Raw genomic sequence first — 20,541 nt, 5'->3', positions numbered from 1 at the left:
GGGAAGGTGAGGACAGAGCAGCCGCTGCTGTGCCCTGAGGAGGCTCTGCGGGATCAGAGCGGCACACATGCCCCTTGCCTGTGTCTGTGCCGGGCACCTTTACCAGGTGCTGTGAGGAGTGCTTTCCTAGGAAGGCAGTGGCGGGGCGAGCAGGGCAGCTGGGACCTCAGGCTCCCTCTCCCTGGGCACATGCATTTGGTTTTTTGTTTGTTGTTTTTGGGGTGTGTGTGTGTGTGTGTGTGTGACCAGGGATAGAACTGTGTGTGTGTGTGTGTGTGTGTGTGTGTGTGTGTGTGTGTGAGAGAGAGAGAGAGAGAGAGAGAGAGAGAGAGAGAGAGAGAGAGAGAGACCGAGACCAGGGATAGAACTGTGTGTGTGTGTGTGTGTGTGTGTGTGTGTGTGTGTGTGTGTTACCAGGGATAGAACCCAGAGGCATTCTACCTTAGTGTTACACCCCCAGCCCGATTTTATTTCTTCTTTGGAAACAAGGTCTTGCTAGGTTGATGAGAATCTCTACTTGCTGGGGCTGTCCTCGAACCTGCAATCCTCCTGTCTCAGCCTCACAGGTACTGGGACTACAGGTGTGCTCCACCACGCCTGGCTAGAGCACATGTATTTGTAATGCTTATGTCAAAGGAACAAATGATGACATGTTACTTTTTAACAAAGCCATTCAGAGGTCAAAGCCCCTCCGGCCCCAGGACAGGATGGCACTGTGCCCTGCACTGTGTTCTGGGCAGCAGCTCCACCCCAGGCTGGGGACATACTCAGCCGTAAGCCGTCCCGATGGTAGCAGCTCCCAGTGTAGGTTCCCTCCTGGATCTCCTGCGGGCCCGTGGCCCCCGGCACCACTGGGGTGGAAGTGAGCTGGGCGCTCGTCCTCAGGTCCACGGCTGATGGGCCCATGTCCTCAGGGGCAGCATCCGCCGTGGGGAGGACACAGGCTGGGCTTTCTCTGTCGCTAACATCATTATGTTCAGATGACGCCAAGTAAACCTCAGACAGTTCTGTTTGATCATGTCCCGAGCAGCTCTCTCGCAACTGTCGGCCTCCACCCAGGTCAGAGTAGGTGCCCGTCAGCAGCAAGAGCTCCCTGTCACCCAGAGCATCTGGCCCCAGCCTGTGGAGACCGCTCACATCTACATCAGAACACACTGCTGAAGAGGAGGGTGTCTCGTCAAGTTCAGACGTGGCGCAGGAGCAGCTTGACGAGGTGCCGCCTGCCTGGTCACTGAGAAAGAGTTCCTTGAGGTTCCAGGAATAAGAATTCACGTCAGCTTCCTGGGCCTCCGTGGCCTCCAGGATGCTGGGGAGATCGGCGGCCAAGGCGTAGCAGGCTGAGGAGCTGCCCGAGCGGCTGTCGTGAAGGTCTCTGCCTCTCTGATCACAGAAGGGCTCAGTAGTGGTGAGGGAGGGATTCTCTGCTGGGTGCTCCAGGCGGGAGACGCCCTGAGCCCCCACAAAGCTCGACTCAGACAGCTGCTCCTTAAGCAAGCATGTGTGCAGCTCTTCTCGGTCACTCTTTACCCCTGGCCAGGGCTCATCCAGAGTGGGTGTCCCGAAGGAGACAAAGGCCGCTCCAGGGGGACGGCTCCGCTGCTGCAGGACCCACTCGCTCCTGTAAAGTGGGCAGTGTGTCAGAACACGGCCCCGGCCCAGCTGCCCCCAGGCGTGGGACTCAGGCATGGTGGTGTCCGCCCAAAGGCCAGAGATGTAGGGACTGCTAGCCCCCGTCAGTTCCCGCGGAGCTGCTGGATGCAGGCCGCCCACTTCAGCACTGTGGTTCCTGTCCTCGGCTGGGGCTGGAGACTCAGAATCCTTACATGGAGCAAAGAACTTTGAATCCACTAGTGCCAACCTGCCTTCTCCCAGAAGACCCTGCCCGGGGCTCTCTGTTGACAAAGATTCCTCTTTCCCCAAGGCAGTCATTTGCTGGTCTGCAAGCAATGACTGTCCAGCACAGGCTGGTAAGCTGCCCTCTGGGGTATTTTGCGGGTCCTCGAGCAACAGCCATTCACCATGGGCTGCTGGGCTTTCTTCTGAGATGTTCTGCTGGTTCTCAGACGGCAGCTGTTCATTTCGGGCTGGCGGGCTTCCTTCTGATGCGCTCTGCTGGTCCTGGTCCTGGTCCTGGTCCTGGTTCTGGCTCAATGGCTGCTCCTGAGCTGGAGGGCTTCCTCCCAAGATATTCTGCTGGTCCTGGGGCAATGGATGCTCTCTGGGAGCCGGGGGGCTTCCCTCTGGGATGCTTCGCTGGCCCATGGGCAATGGTTGTTTGCTGTGGGCTGGTGGGCTTGACTCTGGGACACTGTCTACCCTAGGAAGAGGAATTCAGATGATACGATCACTAATGGCCCAAAAAGGAAACAGAAGACAACACCCTATTAGAGCAAGTAGAAAGCATTTTATGCCAAAAGCTTAGCATAGGAAAGGCTCAGTTTTGGAACCAAGACTTAAAAAGCACCGATTCTCAAACAACCTCCAAATAAATCCATACTTAGCAATGATTTATCAAATAATGCTACCGAGAACCCAACACCGAAGTGTAGAAATGCAAGCTCGGGCTTTGGGCAGTACTCCCACTTCACATGGAGGGGTCCTCAGTGACCCGATGCTTCCTGTGGCCAGAGTGCAGTACAGCCCCAGCCCCCCCACAAGGCGGGCACCCCAGCAGCTGCCCTGAGGTACGGGACAAAAGGGGATTTCAGGGGCCCAGCTCCACACTGGAAACTGACTGGCTATGAACACTGCCTGACATCACAGGCGACAGAGAGACAGCGCTCAACAGGGTAGGTGTGCGGCGTGCGGAGGAGCGAGCGGCTGGCAGAGCCAGGCAGGGTTCCCTAAGTGCCTCTGGCACACGGCGGTCAATGTGGAGGCCCCGCACAGTGCAGACGGGATGGCCCCGGAGCACAGGGCGGGGCTGAGATTCCTCCGGCGGCCCACCGTCTGCACAGCTACTGCACACATCCCTGTCCCCGTGAGTCCAAGGCCGACGGTGGGCAGCAGGCAAGCAGAGTTAACAGACACACAAGTTAATGTCGGCAACCTAGCGGAGGTACACCAGAGACTCATGAAGCCATCAAAGGGTCAGGCACAAGGAGCATGCTAGGAGGGGCACGGGAGGCGGGGCGCAGCAAGAGTCTGCAGAGGCCAGATGAGAAGTGTCCCTGCTTCTTCCCTCCCATTTCCTCTCTGCCCTCCCATCCCATGCTGAGAGATGAGTCTTGTGTGCTCTCAGGGAGCACACATCCTGCGGGACCAGCAGTGGGTTGCATCCACACCAGAAGGATCTCACTGTGTCCTTGCCAAGGGGATAGACACGTCTGGTGAGCTGCTGGGTGGTCAGGACGTGCTGCCACGGCCCAGACAGCCTGCTCCTTCACTCGCCTTCTGAGATCTCCACTGGTGGCACCCAACATCTGCTCCCCTCTCTTTGGTCACACCTATCCACAACCCTTCTACCCAAAACCTTGTGGCCAAGTTTCGGAATCAGCTGCTCTGGGATTTCAAAAAGGTCCCAGTCACTTGCTGGGAAGACTGGCAGGCTAGGGCCATGGTCCTACAGGGCAGTAAGCCTCTGAACACCCACACCCTGGGGCAGAAGAAAAGCTACCAAGGGCATCCCCGTCAGAGCAGGGCTGGAGTAGTCACCCAACACATGTTAGCATCAAATTTAGGGAAAAAAATTCTGTGTTGTTGACTTGTGGGATTTCAAGATTCTGGTTAAGGGTATAAACAGGCAGACTCCCAAAATCTGTAGCACGATAGCAACCCAGAAAGCTACAGGACATTCCCCAGTGGCCCTAGCAGTCAAGTGCCGCCCATCGGCAGGTCCTGGCCACTGCGAGTACGTGTGCACGTGACTTCCAGGTGAGCCTCTGGGAGTGGGGAGCGCTCCCTCCACTCCCACCTGCCAGAGCTCACACAGATCTACACCCAGGGCAGCCCCAGGGGTCTCCGATCCTCCAGCCAGGGGTCACCAGGCCTGGCTGCTGGTGACTCTGAGAACCCAGTGCTGTCATGGCACTTTGCCTGGAGTTCTTTGAAATCTGTCTCACAGAAATAACATAACCCACTCAGCCAGGCGTGGTGGTGCACGCTTGTAATTCCTGCGCTCGAGAGTCAGAGACTCATCATGGTATCAACAACAGATGTCAAGGCTGGCACTGTCCAGAGGGCTTGGCTTTTGAAGTGCTACAGAAGAGGATCCTCAGATGGGCACAGGCAGAGACATGTGCACAGCGTGACCCCAGCCTCAGTACAGAAACAAAAGCAGTATGCGCACAAATACACATACACACGACACCTCTACATCAGACTGCAGAGGAAGAACGTCCCGGGAGGCTCTGGGCTGGGGGTCACTTTTTACCACTAATCTTCTGCACTTGAAAACACATCCGCATGTTAGAAAAGTACAATAGCGCAGCCAAATCTGACACGCAGAATGCTGACCAAGGAAGGCAGAGGGAGGACGACACACAGGCTCAAGGACAGGAGCCGGCCTGGGCTCTGCCCCAGAGCGGACAATGCTGAACGGGAAGGAGGCCTGGTGAGCCTCCTCTATGGGCAACACATCACATGCACACCTGGGGGGGGGGGGCTCGCTTGGAAGGCTGAGACAAGAGGATCACTGTTCAAGGCCAGCCTCAGCAATTTAGTGAGACCCTGTTTCAAAGTAAAAAATAAAACAGGGCTGGGGTGTTGAATGTCTCTGGTAGAATGTGTCTGGGTTCAACCTTCCATGCAAAAGAAAAAAATGATTTTTAAGTTGGACGTGGGGGCACACAACAGTAAGACTGAGGAAGGAGGGGTCAAAGTTTGAGGCCAGCCTTAGCAGCGTAGCAAGACCAGTCTCAAATTAAATAAAAAGGCTGGAGATGCAGCTCAGTGGTACAGTACCCCTGGGTCCAATCCCCAGTTTAAAAAAAAAAAAACTTCTATTTTATATTTTATTTGGAAACAGGGTCTCACTAAGGTGCTGAGAGCCTCACTCAGTAGCTGAGGCTGGCTTTGACACATTTTTAAATATTCTACTTGGAGTAAAGGAAGTTTATATTAGGCAATTTAGGAAAATAAGGGAAAAAATCTATTCATCCTGTTATCACTGTTCTATTGTGCCTAGTAATTTGGTGTACTTTTGAACCAGTTTTATTTTATTAATTAATTTATTTATTTTGGTGTGGTACTGGGGGTGGAACCCAGGGGGTTTTCTGCCTTCGGGCTATACTCCCAGCCCTATTTTATACTTTATTTGGAAACAGGGTCTCACTAAGTTGCTGAGAGCCTCACTCAGTAGCTGAGGCTGGCTTCGAACCTGTGCGATCCTCCTGTCTTAGCTTCCTAAGCTCTGGGCTTACAAGCGTGCGCCACCACGCCCAGCAATTTATTTTATGTTTTGTGGCACTGGAGATAGAACCTAGTGATGTTCTACCCCCGAGCTCCACCCCCAGACCTATTTTATTTCTTTATTTTTATTTTATTTTATTTTTTTATTTTTCTGCAGGTCTGGGGATGGAACCCAGGGGCATTTGACCTCCAAGCATAGCCCCTGCCCTATTTTTTATTTGAAACAGGGTCTCACTGAGTTGCAGAGGGCCTCACTAGCTGAGGCTGTCCATGAACCATGATCCTCCAGTCTTAGCCTCCCTAAATGCTGGGATGACAAGCGTGTACCACCACGCCCAGCTTATTCCTTTATTTTGAAACAGGATCTCCCTAACTTGCAGAGGGCCTCAATAAGTAGGAAGCTGACCATGAACCTGCGATCCTCCTGTCTCAGCCTCCCAAGTACTGGTATTACAAGCGTGTGCCACAATGTCTGGCTGAACCAATCTTATTTTTTAAAAAATCTTTTTGCCGGGCAAGGTGGCGCATGCTTGTAATCCCTGCACACTTGGGAGGCTGAGATAGGAGGATCACGCAGGTTCGAAGCCAGCCTCAGCTGACTTAAGAGACCCTGTTTCCAAATTAAAATATAATAAAAATATAAAATAGGTCTGGGAGTATAGCCCGGAGGTAGAAGGTCCCTGGGTTCCATCTCCAGTACCCCCCCACACCCACACACACAAATCTTCTTTTTTAAGTTGGGCATTGTGGCACACACTTGTAATCCCTGTGCTTGGGAGGCTGAGACAGGAGGATTGCACAGGTTCGAAGCCAGCCTTAGCTACTTAGTGAGGCTCTCAGCAACTTAGTGAGACCCTGTTTCCAAATAAAATATAAAATAGGTCTGGGAGTATAGCCTGAAGGTAGGAAGCCTCTGGGTTCCACCCCCAGTACCACCACCAAAAAAAAAAAAAGCCAGTGTGGTGGTGCATGCTTGTAATTCCAGTACTTGGGAGGCAGAAACAGGAGGATCATAGGCTTGTGGCCACCTCACCTACTCAGGCCCTATTTCAAAATAAAAGAATAAGATAGGGCTGGGGGTGTGGCTCAGAGGCAGAATGTCCCTGAGTTCAATCCCTAGAACCATACGTACACACACACACAAAAATAATGTGCAAAAAAATTGCTTCGTATGATTTTCAAGGTAGGCTATATCAGTTCTCTGTACTCTGCCTCCCATCCCTGACATCACAGGGCCTGCTTCCTCATCCACAGAATGAGAGTAACTGCACCTTGTGCACCCGGGAGAGCGCTGGCCTTGAGTGTGCACTGCGCAGATGCACAGCACGCATCAGTGACAAGCAGTGCTCTCTATAAAACGCCCGCCCCCCTCCCTCCTGCCTCCAACCCAGCAAGCCTGCACCTTCCCGACACTTACTCTGTCCGGGGCAGAGGCGAGACAGAGGAGGCCAACTCCTCAGGTTCCAGCTGTGTCCTAGTCCCAGGGAAGACACCTTGGCCTCCCACAAGTTTCAGGGTCTCGTCCTGGGGCGGCCTGTGGTCAGCAGCAAGCACCACCTCTGCCTTCGGACCTAAGAGCAATGTGGAGAGCTTTGTACTCACAGGCGCACCTGCTGAAAGTCACCCCTCAGTACTGGTGTTAAGTCTCCTTTGTTCAGCTAGCCCTCCTGCAGGACACATCCTAGGACAGCACCCACCCATGAGCGCCAGCAGGATGTTCCTCCACTTTCTGGTAGCGTCTGTGGGGCCCCCTCACAGTTTTATCATCCCACTGGGAGCAGAGACCCTGCAGGTACTCCAGAGAGGCAGAACTGGGCCACGCGCGCCAGGCCCTCCCACACACAGAGCCTGCAGCTCTTCCTTGCAGCAACAGAAAGGTAAGTGCAGAGTGACAGGTCAGACACTGGCTTTGCAGCGCATCCGCAGCTGCCACACCGTCCCCAGGTCCTGAGCCAGAGTGGGCACAAGGCAGGAAGCCGGGGGCTCAGGCTCCCACAAACCACCCACCTAAGCTTGCTCACATACGGGGCCTTGGGAATACATGCTGAGGTGCTTGAAAGTGCTGAATTAAGCCGGGTGTGGTGGCACATGCTTGTAATCCCAGCATTTGGGAGGCTAAGACAAAAGGATCGTGATTCGCAGACAGCCTCAGCTACTTGGTGAGGCCCTTTGCAACTCAGTGAGACCCTGTTTCAAAATAAAGAATAAAAAATATAGGGCAGGGGGTGTAGCTCGGAAGTCGAATGCCCCTGGGTTCCAGCCCCAGACCCGCAAAAAAATAAAGTGCTGAATTAAAACTGTGGAAGGTGAGCATTAGAGTCAACAAATATGTTAGGAATATTTAACTTAGGAATATCTGGGATAGGCTACATCAACTCAATCTTATGCTACATGAAGCTACATCAGTTTTCTTTGAAACGACAAAACTGAGCTAATGTTTCAGACACCGGCACAGTGCTGCAGTCTTAGGAGACCCCCCAGGCCTTCTTGCTGTTGACACATTCCTAAGAATGACCCCCAAGTGCTCCATCCCCGGTGAACAAGAAGGCCTGTGACACGGAGAGGAACAGCCCCTCGCTGCGCCCTCCGCCCCAGCCGCTGCCGCTTCTGCTCCTTCCGTCCCGCTACGCAGGGGCTGGGAACCTCATGCACATGGGGAGGAGGCAGCCATGTCTTACCCTGGGCCCCGCCGGCCAGGTCCCCACCGGGCTGGGGCTGCAAGCTCATCTCCCCGGGGCCCCTGCTCTCGTTGCCAATGTCCAGGCAGCTGGCCAGGTCTGGCAGCTGTAAAGAACTGTCACACGCAAGGTTCATGTAGTGGTAGAAACCAGGAATCAGAAAAGTGATATTCTAGGAAACAAAAGCGTGACGTATCAGAACCTGAGAGGACCCCGTTTACTTCGTGGGCTCAGGAAAGACTGCAGCTCCAATTCCCTTTCCTCCACAACTGTGACCTAACCCTGACCTATCTGCCAGACCGGGTCTCAGGGGGACACTCCCGGCCCACCCCACAGACTGGAGATGGTCCAAGTGGAGCTGGCCAGGGTGGTCATCAGCAGGAACCTCTCCCTGGACTGAGGGCCTCCTGGTGAAGCCTATGAACTAGGCAGCCCGCGGCGCACAGGGCCTGAGTGGACGGGGCCACCTTGCCCAGGGCCTGAGTGGACGGGGCCCACCTTGCCCAGGGCCTGAGTGGACGGACGGGGCCACCTTGCCCAGGGCCTGGGTGGACGGGGCCACCTTGCCCAGGGCCTGAGTGGACAGACGGGGCCACCTTGCCCAGGGCCTGGGTGGACGGGGGCCCACCTTGCCCAGGGCCTGGGTGGACGGACGGGGCCCACCTTGCCCAGGGCCTGAGTGGACGGGGCCCACCTTGCCCAGGGCCTGGGTGGATGGACGGGGCCCACCTTGCCCAGGGCCTGAGTGGACGGACGGGGCCCACCTTGCCCAGGGCCTGAGTGGACGGGGCCACCTTGCCCAGGGCCTGAGTGGACGGACGGGGCCCACCTTGCCCAGGGCCTGAGTGGATGGACGGGGCCCACCTTGCCCAGGGCCTGGGTGGATGGACGGGGCCCACCTTGCCCAGGGCCTGGGTGGATGGACGGGGCCCACCTTGCCCAGGGCCTGGGTGGACGGGGCCCACCTTGCCCAGGGCCTGGGTGGACGGACGGGGCCCACCTTGCCCAGGGCCTGAGTGGATGGACGGGGCCCACCTTGCCCAAGGCCTGGGTGGACGGGGCCCACCTTGCCCAGGGCCTGGGTGGACGGACGGGGCCCACCTTGCCCAGGGCCTGAGTGGACGGGGCCCACCTTGCCCAGGGCCTGGGTGGATGGACGGGGCCCACCTTGCCCAGGGCCTGGGTGGATGGACGGGGCCCACCTTGCCCAGGGCCTGGGTGGATGGACGGGGCCCACCTTGCCCAGGGCCTGAGTGGACGGGGCCCACCTTGCCCAGGGCCTGGGTGGACGGGGCCACCTTGCCCAGGGCCTGAGTGGACGGACGGGGCCACCTTGCCCAGGGCCTGGGTGGACGGACGGGGCCACCTTGCCCAGGGCCTGGGTGGACGGGGCCACCTTGCCCAGGGCCTGAGTGGACGGACGGGGCCACCTTGCCCAGGGCCTGGGTGGACGGACGGGGCCCACCTTGCCCAGGGCCTGGGTGGACGGACGGGGCCCACCTTGCCCAGGGCCTGAGTGGACGGGGCCCACCTTGCCCAGGGCCTGGGTGGACGGACGGGGCCCACCTTGCCCAGGGCCTGAGTGGACGGACAGGGCCCACCTTGCCCAGGGCCTGAGTGGATGGACGGGGCCCACCTTGCCCAGGGCCTGGGTGGATGGACGGGGCCCACCTTGCCCAGGGCCTGGGTGGATGGACGGGGCCCACCTTGCCCAGGGCCTGGGTGGACGGGGCCCACCTTGCCCAGGGCCTGGGTGGACGGACGGGGCCCACCTTGCCCAGGGCCTGAGTGGATGGACGGGGCCCACCTTGCCCAAGGCCTGGGTGGACGGGGCCCACCTTGCCCAGGGCCTGGGTGGACGGACGGGGCCCACCTTGCCCAGGGCCTGGGTGGATGGACGGGGCCCACCTTGCCCAGGGCCTGGGTGGATGGACGGGGCCCACCTTGCCCAGGGCCTGGGTGGACGGGGCCCACCTTGCCCAGGGCCTGGGTGGACGGACGGGGCCCACCTTGCCCAGGGCCTGAGTGGACGGACGGGGCCCACCTTGCCCAGGGCCTGAGTGGATGGACGGGGCCCACCTTGCCCAGGGCCTGGGTGGATGGACGGGGCCCACCTTGCCCAGGGCCTGGGTGGATGGACGGGGCCCACCTTGCCCAGGGCCTGGGTGGACGGGGCCCACCTTGCCCAGGGCCTGGGTGGACGGACGGGGCCCACCTTGCCCAGGGCCTGAGTGGATGGACGGGGCCCACCTTGCCCAAGGCCTGGGTGGACGGGGCCCACCTTGCCCAGGGCCTGGGTGGACGGACGGGGCCCACCTTGCCCAGGGCCTGAGTGGACGGGGCCCACCTTGCCCAGGGCCTGGGTGGATGGACGGGGCCCACCTTGCCCAGGGCCTGGGTGGATGGACGGGGCCCACCTTGCCCAGGGCCTGGGTGGATGGACGGGGCCCACCTTGCCCAGGGCCTGAGTGGACGGGGCCCACCTTGCCCAGGGCCTGAGTGGACGGACGGGGCCACCTTGCCCAGGGCCTGGGTGGACGGGGCCACCTTGCCCAGGGCCTGAGTGGACGGACGGGGCCACCTTGCCCAGGGCCTGGGTGGACGGACGGGGCCCACCTTGCCCAGGGCCTGGGTGGACGGACGGGGCCCACCTTGCCCAGGGCCTGAGTGGACGGGGCCCACCTTGCCCAGGGCCTGGGTGGACGGACGGGGCCCACCTTGCCCAGGGCCTGAGTGGACGGACGGGGCCCACCTTGCCCAGGGCCTGAGTGGATGGACGGGGCCCACCTTGCCCAGGGCCTGGGTGGATGGACGGGGCCCACCTTGCCCAGGGCCTGGGTGGATGGACGGGGCCCACCTTGCCCAGGGCCTGGGTGGACGGGGCCCACCTTGCCCAGGGCCTGGGTGAATGGACGGGGCCCACCTTGCCCAGGGCCTGGGTGGACGGGGCCCACCTTGCCCAGGGCCTGGGTGGACGGACGGGGCCCACCTTGCCCAGGGCCTGAGTGGACGGGGCCCACCTTGCCCAGGGCCTGGGTGGATGGACGGGGCCCACCTTGCCCAGGGCCTGGGTGGATGGACGGGGCCCACCTTGCCCAGGGCCTGGGTGGATGGACGGGGCCCACCTTGCCCAGGGCCTGAGTGGACGGGGCCCACCTTGCCCAGGGCCTGAGTGGATGGACGGGGCCCACCTTGCCCAGGGCCTGAGTGGATGGACGGGGCCCACCTTGCCCAGGGCCTGAGTGGACGGGGCCCACCTTGCCCAGGAGCTCAGTCTTCCCGTAGCCGAACAGCAGCAGCGCAAAGCTGTGGTTGACGCCGTAGATGGTGCCGTCCGGCAGGAGGGTGATGAGGCCACTGATGGTGCAGAACACCCAGACCGACGCCCGGTACTCCGGCTCAGGGGCCACCTCGCCAGGGGCCACCCCGCTGCGGGGCCTGGACTTCAGCTTCAGACTCAGAGGGAAGGTGGTGCCATCCCTGGCTCTCCCAACAGACCTCTGAATCTTAAGACTCTGGAAGAGAGGCGCAACTCAGCGCTGCAGCAGCAAGGCGCGGGGCCTCCCCAGGCACCTCACCCACCTGCCCGGGCCCCACCTGTGCAGGGAAGGCAGAGCCCTGGCGGCGGGGGGTGGGGGGGGCAGACACAGGCGGCATGGCAGTGAGGGGACTGGGGCTCGGGTTGGCCCCCAGTAGCGTCCCAGCCACCTGCACTCTGCCACAGTAGGCCGGCCTCCAGACGGTGTCCCAGGGCACACCTGTGTTGAGGGCCCAGCTTCCTGCTGCTGTTGACCTCTGGGGACCCGGCCACGCCCACGGCCTTCTCAGCCCCCTCTCCCACGCAGCCAAGTCCTGTGCTCTGCTCCCTCTGCCCAGTTGCCTGGAAGGTGCTACGCTTCCCAACTAAGTCTTGGCCAAGGCCGTGCTCCTAGCCAAGTGCTGCAGGGTCCAGCTCCTTCCTGGTCTCAGGGTAGGGACGCAGGCTCTGCGCCTGCCCTCACTCAAGGGCTGACCCTGTGAGGACTTCAGGGGCCACGTGGGAGGTGGGGTGGCTCTCCACCCACCTGTGTCAGAGAGATCTGCCACAAGTGCGGCCTGACGGAGGCCCGCAGAGCCAGGCCCGGCCAGGTGAGGCCGTGAGCCGGGTGCCGATTCTCCCAGTGCGGGGAGCAGGGCACGGGCCCCTCTCCTGGATTCCGTGCCTGGTTCACCTGTGGCTGAGGGAGGTGGTGGCTGCTCGGGCTAAGAACACCCCACACGTGCCTTCTGCTGTGCATCTCCAGGACAGGTGTCTCAGAGGCAGAGTCTGCCCCAAGGCCAGTGGGGCTGCCAAGCAGTCTCTCAGCGTGGGACAGCGGATGCCCCTGCCAGCTGTGGCCCAAGTGCCTACTGCCTCAGAACAGAATAGAGGGAGCAGAGAGTACAGGAACAGAGGGCAGAGACCACTTCACGCAGAGCTAGGAAGCTCAGCTGGCTACCCCTGCTCGGCTGTATTTGGAGAACCACATCCCCAGGGGGCACCCAGAAGGCCGCTCACTCCTGCTGCAGCCCAGAGCTGACTGTCCAAAATGCCCCGCCTGCAGGTAGAGATGGGACATCACACAAAGGACTCAGTCCCCCGCATGAAGGCCACAACTAGCTGGGAACTGAGGAAACCAAGCATTCAAATACAAATAGAGCCCTGCCCCAACCCCACTGCCCACCTCCCGTCACAGTCAGCCCTCCCTGCCTCCAGGGAGGCGGATTTTAGGTGTGCCAAGACCCAGAGATGACTGAGCACTATTTATGTGTGCCTGGAAAGATGTCTCAAGAGTCCACGGGAGACACAGACCGAGAGAAAGAGAGCCACGCTGGAAGTGGACAGCCCTGCCCAGCTGGCCGGAGGCTCAGAGAACACAGAGCCAAAGCAAATTGGTCTCTCTCTGCTGAAGCTGGGAGCCATCCTCCTCCTGGCTGAGATCCAGGGCTTACACCAGCAGCCCAGGTTCGTGGGCCTTCAGCCTTGGAGGAAACCACACTCAGGGTCTCACCCCAGGGCCCCAGGCTACAGATGACCTAGCGCAGGGCTTCTCCGCCTCACAAATCCCCTCTGTGACTCTCGGGACATATATGCCACTGGTGAGCTTGGAGAATTCTAACCTAAATAGGGCTATGATCACCCAGCCCTCCCTGCCCCACATTGAGGAGCAGACTGCGGAGGCAAGAGCGGCCAGGAGAACACACGGGCTCTGGCGCTTGGCCAAGACTTGCGCACAGGCTCGGGAGCAGGCCGCGCCCCAGGGGCGGCCTGTTGTAAGCTTACAGAGTCCTCTAAGATCCCGCACCCACCATGCGCTGCTGGCGGCAGGTCCTACCTTCGGGACATCCTGGCCAGGAGGAGGGAGCTGCACAGACGGGATCAGGTCTGTGATGCGCTGCCCAACCATTTCCTCCGCAGACGCGAAGCCGTGGAGGTTAGCGAAGAGACTGTCGCAGGATGTGATGGCTCCCTGCAGAGAAAGCAGCGCTCCTCAGTTGTTAGAAGCCTCTTGCACGTGGGCTTTAACCTGCACTCAACTTCAGCACATGCAAGCTAAAAGCAAGACCGTTCTCATGAATTCCCTATCAAAAGCTCAAGCGAAACAGAAATGGGGTTTCATGAGACCACCACCGTCTCCCTCTTAAACAGGAGTGGTGACAGCCAGGTGTGGTGGCACACGCTTGGAAGGTGGAGACAGGAGGATCACGCAGGTTCGAAGTCAGCCTCACTGGCTTAAGAGACCCTGTTTCCAAATAAAAATATAAAATAGGTCTGGCAGTGTAGCCCGGAGGTAGAAAGGTTCCATCCCCAGTAAAAAAAAAAAAAAAAAAAAAAAAAAAAAACCCAAAAACCAGGAGTGGTGAGTTGGTGGCTTTCTCGGATGCTCCCCAGAAGCCCTAGCCCACACAGGAGACTGGTTAATAGTGACGACGCAGCTGAACATGGTGGCACACGCTTGTAATCCCAGCATTTGGGAGGCTGAGACTGGAGGATCACTGTTTGAGGACAGCCTCAGTCACTTAGTGAGGCCCTTTGCAACTCAGTGAGATCTAGTTTCAAATAAAAGAATAAAAATATAGGTCTGAGGATGCAGCTCGGAGGTAGAACGCCCCTGGGTTCCATCCCTAGACCTGCAAAAAAGAAAAAAAATAGTGACAAAGCACTGCTCACCTTCCAGGGCTATCTGCGGTGCCGCCCGCCACCGCTCGGGGCTTCACATACACTTCACTTAATTATAAAACAGTCCTGGGGTATTTCTGACTATCTCCCTATTTGACAATGAGGAAGCCAAGGCATGGACAATTAGGTTCCTTGCCCAGGCACATACAGCAAGAGCGCTGCCGGCAAGACCTCCAACCACCACTGGGCCCCACGTGCCGTGCGCGAGCCCAAGCGGCAGGAACGGACACGGACACACACTCACGTCGCTCTGGAAGACTACCCAGGCTGAGACCCTCTCCACGGGCTCCAGGACCACCACACAGCACAGGCCGCGCTCCTGCCGCACCCGCTTCATCCACACCGAGACCGGAATCTTCTCGCCACTGCGGCTGACAACGTCCCCCTGCAGACATGCAGACACAGACCCTGCAGCGGCACCTGCACAGCGGGGCAGCAGGAGGGGCCTCCCCACGCGGCGGACGGAGCCTGCGTTCTCCGCTCGCCCGCCAGAAGCTGGCCCAAGTGCAAAGGAGGTTCCCGCCTGTGAGTGATACGTCTGAGGGAACGCTGCTCAGCACAGCTATTTTTTTTTTGGGGGGGGGGGTCTGGGGATGGAACCCAGGGGCATTCGACCTCCGAATTACACCCCCTGCCCTATTTTTTATTCTTTATTTTGAAAATGGGTCTGAGCTGCCGAAGGCCTCACTAAGTAGCTGAGGCTGACTGCAAACCGCGATCCCCTGGTCTCAGCCTCCCGAGTGCTGGGATGACGAGCGTGCGCCACCGCGCCCGGCTCAGCACAGCTATTTCATCCTCAATGTGGCGGTTCCTCTTAGCTATCACCTTGACTAGCCTGAGACACCTAGAAAACTGGTCACATACTGCGCATGTCTGCAAGAGTGTTTCCAGAAAAGCTGGTGTGCGCCAGTGGACTGTGTGGGAGGCCTGCCCTGAATGAGGTGGTGCCATCCAACAGGCCGGGGCCCTGGGCGGAACGGAAAGCGGGGCCGAGGAGGCAGGCTCCCACGCGCACACTGGACCCTTCTCTGGACAAGGGTGGTTTGGGTTTTTTTGTACTACCTCTGGGCTACACCCTCAGCCCTTTTTATTTTGAAAGAGGGTCTCACTGAGTTGCCGAGGCTGCCCTTGAACCTGCGATCCTACTACTATCTTGGCCTCCCAAGTACTGGGTTTACAGGTGTATCCCACCACACCCAGTTTATCATTTTTTTTCTTTGTAGTAGCTAGCTTCTGGAACCAGCAATTTCTGACTCAACTGCCCCTGTCCAAGCTCCTCCCCCGCCTCGTACTCAGTTCCCAGCACCTAACAACTCAGCTCACTGACACTGTTGAGGATGAGCCCGGCGGCGTATGTGAGAGGATCAAAGCTTTCGAGTCACACCACCCACCACCAAACACCAGTGCAATGAGCAAACCGAGATGCAAGCATCAGATGAGACAATAAAGTTGCGTTACTCCTCTGCAGTGATGCATGTAGTCACTGCAGGTGCAAACGCAGGCCCCGCCTTCCCCCGGCAAGAGGTGTTTCCAGAGAAGCTGGTGTGTGCTCTGAAAACACTTCAATGCAGGGCCTCTCCAGAACACCAAGTCGGTCCAGCAACAGCACTGCGTTCAAGGCCCCTCAGCCAAGGGGGAGTTGGCACCGGGTCCAGGTTCAAGTGAAGGTGCTGTAGCTGCCAGGGATGCCCAGCCGAGCAGGCACAGCTCCAAGCAGGACCCCCGCCACGTGCCGCCCTTCCCTGGGAGCCAGGGGACGCCCACTCACCACCGTGCTGCACACCACGGCGGCACAGCCGTCAGCCTCCATGTGTTCCTCGCTCAGAGCCTCCACCACGTCGGAAGCTGACTTCAGGAAAAACTGGGAGAGCTTCTGGCCTATCAGATCATGGCTACTGTACCCCAGGAGCCTGCAGGCCTTGTCATTGGCAACCAGGATCTGAGGAGGTAGAGCAGAAAGGACATGAATGTCAACCGCATCTCCTCTAGCTCCTGAGAAACAACCAAGGAGAATGCAGGAGCGGCCGCCCTCTCCCACAGCGCTCAGCGCACTCCTGCCAGAGGCTGGGATCGCCAGGCTCACCCCAAGACACCCAGAACCCCTGCACCAGCCAAAACGGGGCATCGGGACTCTAAAGAAAGCAGGGGCGTTTATAGTATACTGTGTGCCTGTACGACGCATTAGCTGCGTGTATATAAACACATATGGTGCGAGTGCATTTTAATGCAAATGGTGACCATCTGCGCTAGCTGGAAGCACACTAGAAGCAGGGAAAGAAGGCACCTGGTAGCCAGGCGTGGTGGCGCACGCTTGTAATCCCCGTGCTTGGGTGGCTGAGACAGGAAGATCGCGCAGGTTCGAAGCCAGCCTCGGCTACTTAGTGAGGCTCTCGGCTACTTAGTGAGGCTCTTAGCAACTTAGTGAGACCCTGTTTCCAAATAAAATATTAGCCGGGCATGGTGGCGCACGCTTGCAATCCCCGCGCTTGGGAGGTGGAGACAGGAGGATCGCGCAGGTTCGAAGCCAGCCACACTGGCGTAAGAGACCCTGTTTCAAAAATATAAAATAGGTCTGGGAGTGTAGCCCGGAGGAAGAAGGGCTTCCAGGAACCCCAGTACCACCAAAAAATAAATAAATAAATAAATAAATAAATAAATAAATAAATAAATAAATAAATAAAATATAAAATAGGGCTGGGAGTAGCCCAAAGGTAGAAAACCTCTGGGTTCCACCCCCAATACCACAAAAAAAAAAAAAAAAAAGAAGAAGGCACCTGGTTTTTCCTCAACCTGTCCTGAGGAAAGGGTTCCTTTTGTTGTCACTGATTTCTATTTCCCCAAATTCTTATCTCTTTGCTACTACATAGGTAAGCAACCTCACTGCATTTCAAAAACATGAACCCCTCTACTTCAGGGTCCAGGTTTAAGGCACAAACCCCAGGCCCAGGCCCACAGCTGAGCCTTGAACTGAAGCCGTTACCTCTGTGGTCTTGGCATCCACGGTGAAGACAGCCTTGTTGGGGTTGCACACAGGGGCTGGAAGCAGGGGCGCAGACCAGCCTGAGGACAAACCACGCAGCAGGGAGCAGCAGGAGGTGCTGCCCAGGGACCCGGCCAGGTCCGCTTGCTCAGGCACTGTGGGGCAGTGCAGCTTGCTCGTACAGATGTTCTGGGCAGCCAGTGAGGAGAGGCAGTAGGAGCTCCATCTGTCTTCTGAAGAAAGAAGAAAGGGTCGGCCCTCCGGCAGCGGCCGGGAGCCATGCGGAGTCTGCACAGAGCCTGGGACCCGGCTCCCTGCAGAGCTGATTCACACACTGACTGTGCACCTCAACGGGCCCAGCGCCTACTACAAGCTTTAGGAGTTTGATGGCACAGAGAAATACCCATCCACGAGCACTAATAGCCTGGACTAAATCACACTCTAAGGCCCCGAGCCCCAGAGGAGCACTGGCTCACAAACGCCCCTCCCATGCCACTCAACCCAAGACCCCACAGCCCTTCTGCTAACTGCCCTGGGACTTACTCCTGAAAGTGTTACAGAATCCAAGGGCTGCCACAGCCCACCTCCCACTGCTCCACAGAGCTGCTCTCAGCCTCTGCAGTGGCTTGAAGCCCTCAAGGCAGCAGTCAACCCGCACCCCACTTGACTTACCTGTAGCCCTGAGCTGCCGGGCACTGCACTCCCCTCCACCACCTGCCCTCAGCTGAGCACCCTCCCTCCTACCTTCCTGGCCTTACCCTGACCAGTCTCTGAGTTGGTGTCTACATAGCCACCCGGCCACCCTGTGCCCCCTCCTCCTTCCCAGGCAGCAGCTGCCAAGTGGCGAGCCCCCTCCTCACGCCTCCAGCTCTTGCCCCGGCTCCCAGTGTAGGGCCAGACCCTCCTAAAATCCATCGGTCACATCAATGGTCTGCTGAGACTGCCTCACCAGCACCCAGCAAAGCTCACCTGAGAGGCGGCGGCCTCGACCTGCCTCTCGTAGCACCTCCAGACCCCGCCCCGGCCCCCATGCACCTAGCCCTGGGACCAACGCAGACTCAGCAGCAACGCCACTGCCTGGTCAGCCTGCTCCTCGATCCCTTCTCTACAGCCCTGACCCGGCTCCTGGCCACCTCTGTCAACCCAAAGGACTCCCTGTTTTCCCACCCTGACCTCAGGCCCCTGACGGGCAGGAAGTGTCCTTTCCCTGGCTCTGGCCAGGGCCAGGCAGTGTCTGGGCCTAGGAGGCACCCACTAACTGGATGAATCAGCTAGCTGTGGGGCGGGGTGCCTGCACTGTACAGTGGCTGCCCTCATCCTCTTCTCTGGCGTGAAACCCGAGGGCAGGAACCGTCTGACTGGGTTCTGTGTCCAGGCAGAAAGCCTAAGTCGACCACACAGTCAACAAACGCTCACTAAGCTAATTAGTTAGCAAACTCGCTTTGTTTTTTGTTTTGTTTTGGTTTTGGTGGTACTGGGGTTCCTGGAAACCCTTCTACCTCCGGGCCACACTCCCAGAACTATTTTTATACTTTTTTATTTGGAAACAGGGTCTCTTAAGTCAGAGCAGCTGGCTTTGAACCTGCGCGATCCTCCTGTCTCCACTTCCCAAGCGCAGGGATTACAAGCCTGCGCCACCACGCCCGCCCGGCAGCAAACTCGTATTTTCCTGTTAAAAGAGCCTGGCCTGATACAGTGCTCTCTCATAGTCCAAGGAAGAAGTAACATCTTGCTCTAATTTAGCCCTGAAGTGTGGAGCGAATTCCAGCACTGCCGAAGAGGGACACTGTGTGCCCGGGATTCCCAGCAAGAAGGTTGGAAGTAGCAGGGGAGCAGTCCCCAGAATGCCCCAGCCTGGCTCCGCCCTCGGCAAAAACTCCTCCTGGTCAGAAAACAAGAGCCACAGCCGGGCGTGGTGGGCACGCTTGTAATCCCCGCGCTTGGGAGGCAGAGGCAGGAGGATCGCGCAGGTTCAAAGCCAGCCGCGCACTGGCTTAGGAGACCCTGTTTCCAAATAAAAATGTAAAAATAGGTCTGGGAGTGTAACCCGGAGGTAGAAGGGCTTCCAGGAACCCCAGTACCATCAAAAAAAAAAAAAAAAAAAAAGAAGAAGAAGAAAAGAAAAGAAGAGCCACATCCAGCAGGAGGGCTCCTAGGGAGAAAACAGCAACGTCACATTTTCAGCGTGCAAGGCCGATGCCCACGGAAATCAGGAGGTCCTTACCAGAAAGCGCCATTCTGCTCTGACACAGTTTAGAAAGCCCAGTCTTCCGGCTCACATGTCTGTGGGCCAAGGAGAGCAGCTTGCTGGGCTCGGAGGCTTCCTGTGCAGCTGGGCCCTCTGTGGGTAAGGGAGCAGGAAGGCTCCCAGACAGGCATCTCCGGTCCTCCTCGAAGGCTGGTGGGCCTCTGGCCTCCATGGGAGCAGGCGGGCCGGTCATCAAGGCCCGGCCTCCAACAGCCCCTGCCAGGAAAACAAAGTGCGTCGGATTCACGACCACCACAAGTACGCAGGGCGGGGCAAGGCGCTGACCCCGCAATAGCAAGTAGACCTCAGCCCCAAAAACACATGGCAGCCCCACATAAGGTCAGAACTGCGGAGTACTCGGCCCAACGCACACTGAAAGCCGTGGTGGAGAAGTCCACAGGGAGATACAGAAAACGAGGACGGGCCCGGGGAAGGAAGGCAGGCGCTGTGGCCCCCACCAGTGGAAAGCGCCTGGGTCAAGAGGGCTGGGTCTGCAGGCGCCCCGTTCCTGGGCCCAGCGGCAGAGCCTTCTGGGTGCATCCTGCAGACGCAGAGCAGAGCCACAGTGGGCCCGCACCACGGCGCCTGTTTGGGTTTAACTCTTTCCTTCCATGTAGGTACAGATTCGAATGAGAACAGAAGGAAAACTACAGAAGAGTCCTATGTATCCCTCACTCAGTTTTGTCCAATGGCAACAACTTGCAGAACTATGGGACAGGGTCACAGCTGGAAGCTGGCAGCGATGCTATGGCTTGGTCTGCATGTGTGTGTGCACACGAGCACACTGCAGTCTGTGGCACGTACTCGTCCTGTGAGCACCCATGGAAACACTGAGCAGCGCCGGCCTTCCATTCACAAGCATGTGAAACATAAGCACACAACCCCCAGTACCTTGGCCACTCAATAGAGTGCTGGGAAGAAAACCTCCTCTGCTGGGAGCAGCTGGGACCGGCCTGGCCACCCAGGGCAAACACCACACAGCCAGACCATGACCGATGCCACTAGCTGGAACTCCCTGCGAAGTGGGGACCCACGGGGAAAGCCGCCCAGAGCCTGACCCCTCCTCTAGACCACTTTCTGGGTATCC

General features: G+C 58.5%; 1 protein-coding gene across 1 annotated transcript in view; it reads right to left on the bottom strand.

The window, feature by feature from the left end:
* PASK (PAS domain containing serine/threonine kinase) overlaps positions 1-19,626 on the bottom strand; it is a gene marked incomplete at both ends in the record, with an annotated part of 37,719 nt that extends 18,093 nt beyond the window's left edge. The window contains 10 exons of the mRNA XM_080720055.1: positions 768-1,818; positions 2,019-2,136; positions 6,767-6,920; positions 8,028-8,199; positions 11,285-11,542; positions 13,382-13,516; positions 14,471-14,611; positions 15,995-16,165; positions 17,207-17,439; positions 19,431-19,626. Of these exons, the coding sequence (XP_080576181.1) occupies positions 768-1,818; positions 2,019-2,136; positions 6,767-6,920; positions 8,028-8,199; positions 11,285-11,542; positions 13,382-13,516; positions 14,471-14,611; positions 15,995-16,165; positions 17,207-17,439; positions 19,431-19,626 (2,629 nt within the window). The remainder of the gene's footprint in view (positions 1-767; positions 1,819-2,018; positions 2,137-6,766; positions 6,921-8,027; positions 8,200-11,284; positions 11,543-13,381; positions 13,517-14,470; positions 14,612-15,994; positions 16,166-17,206; positions 17,440-19,430) is intronic.
* Between the last annotated feature and the right edge of the window lie 915 nt (positions 19,627-20,541).

Source organism: Muscardinus avellanarius (genome assembly GCF_963383645.1).
Source record: "Muscardinus avellanarius genome assembly, chromosome: 2".
NCBI classification, from domain to species: domain Eukaryota; kingdom Metazoa; phylum Chordata; class Mammalia; order Rodentia; family Gliridae; genus Muscardinus; species Muscardinus avellanarius.
Note: the sequence above shows the minus strand (reverse complement) of the source record. Positions and strands in the feature narration are given on the sequence as shown.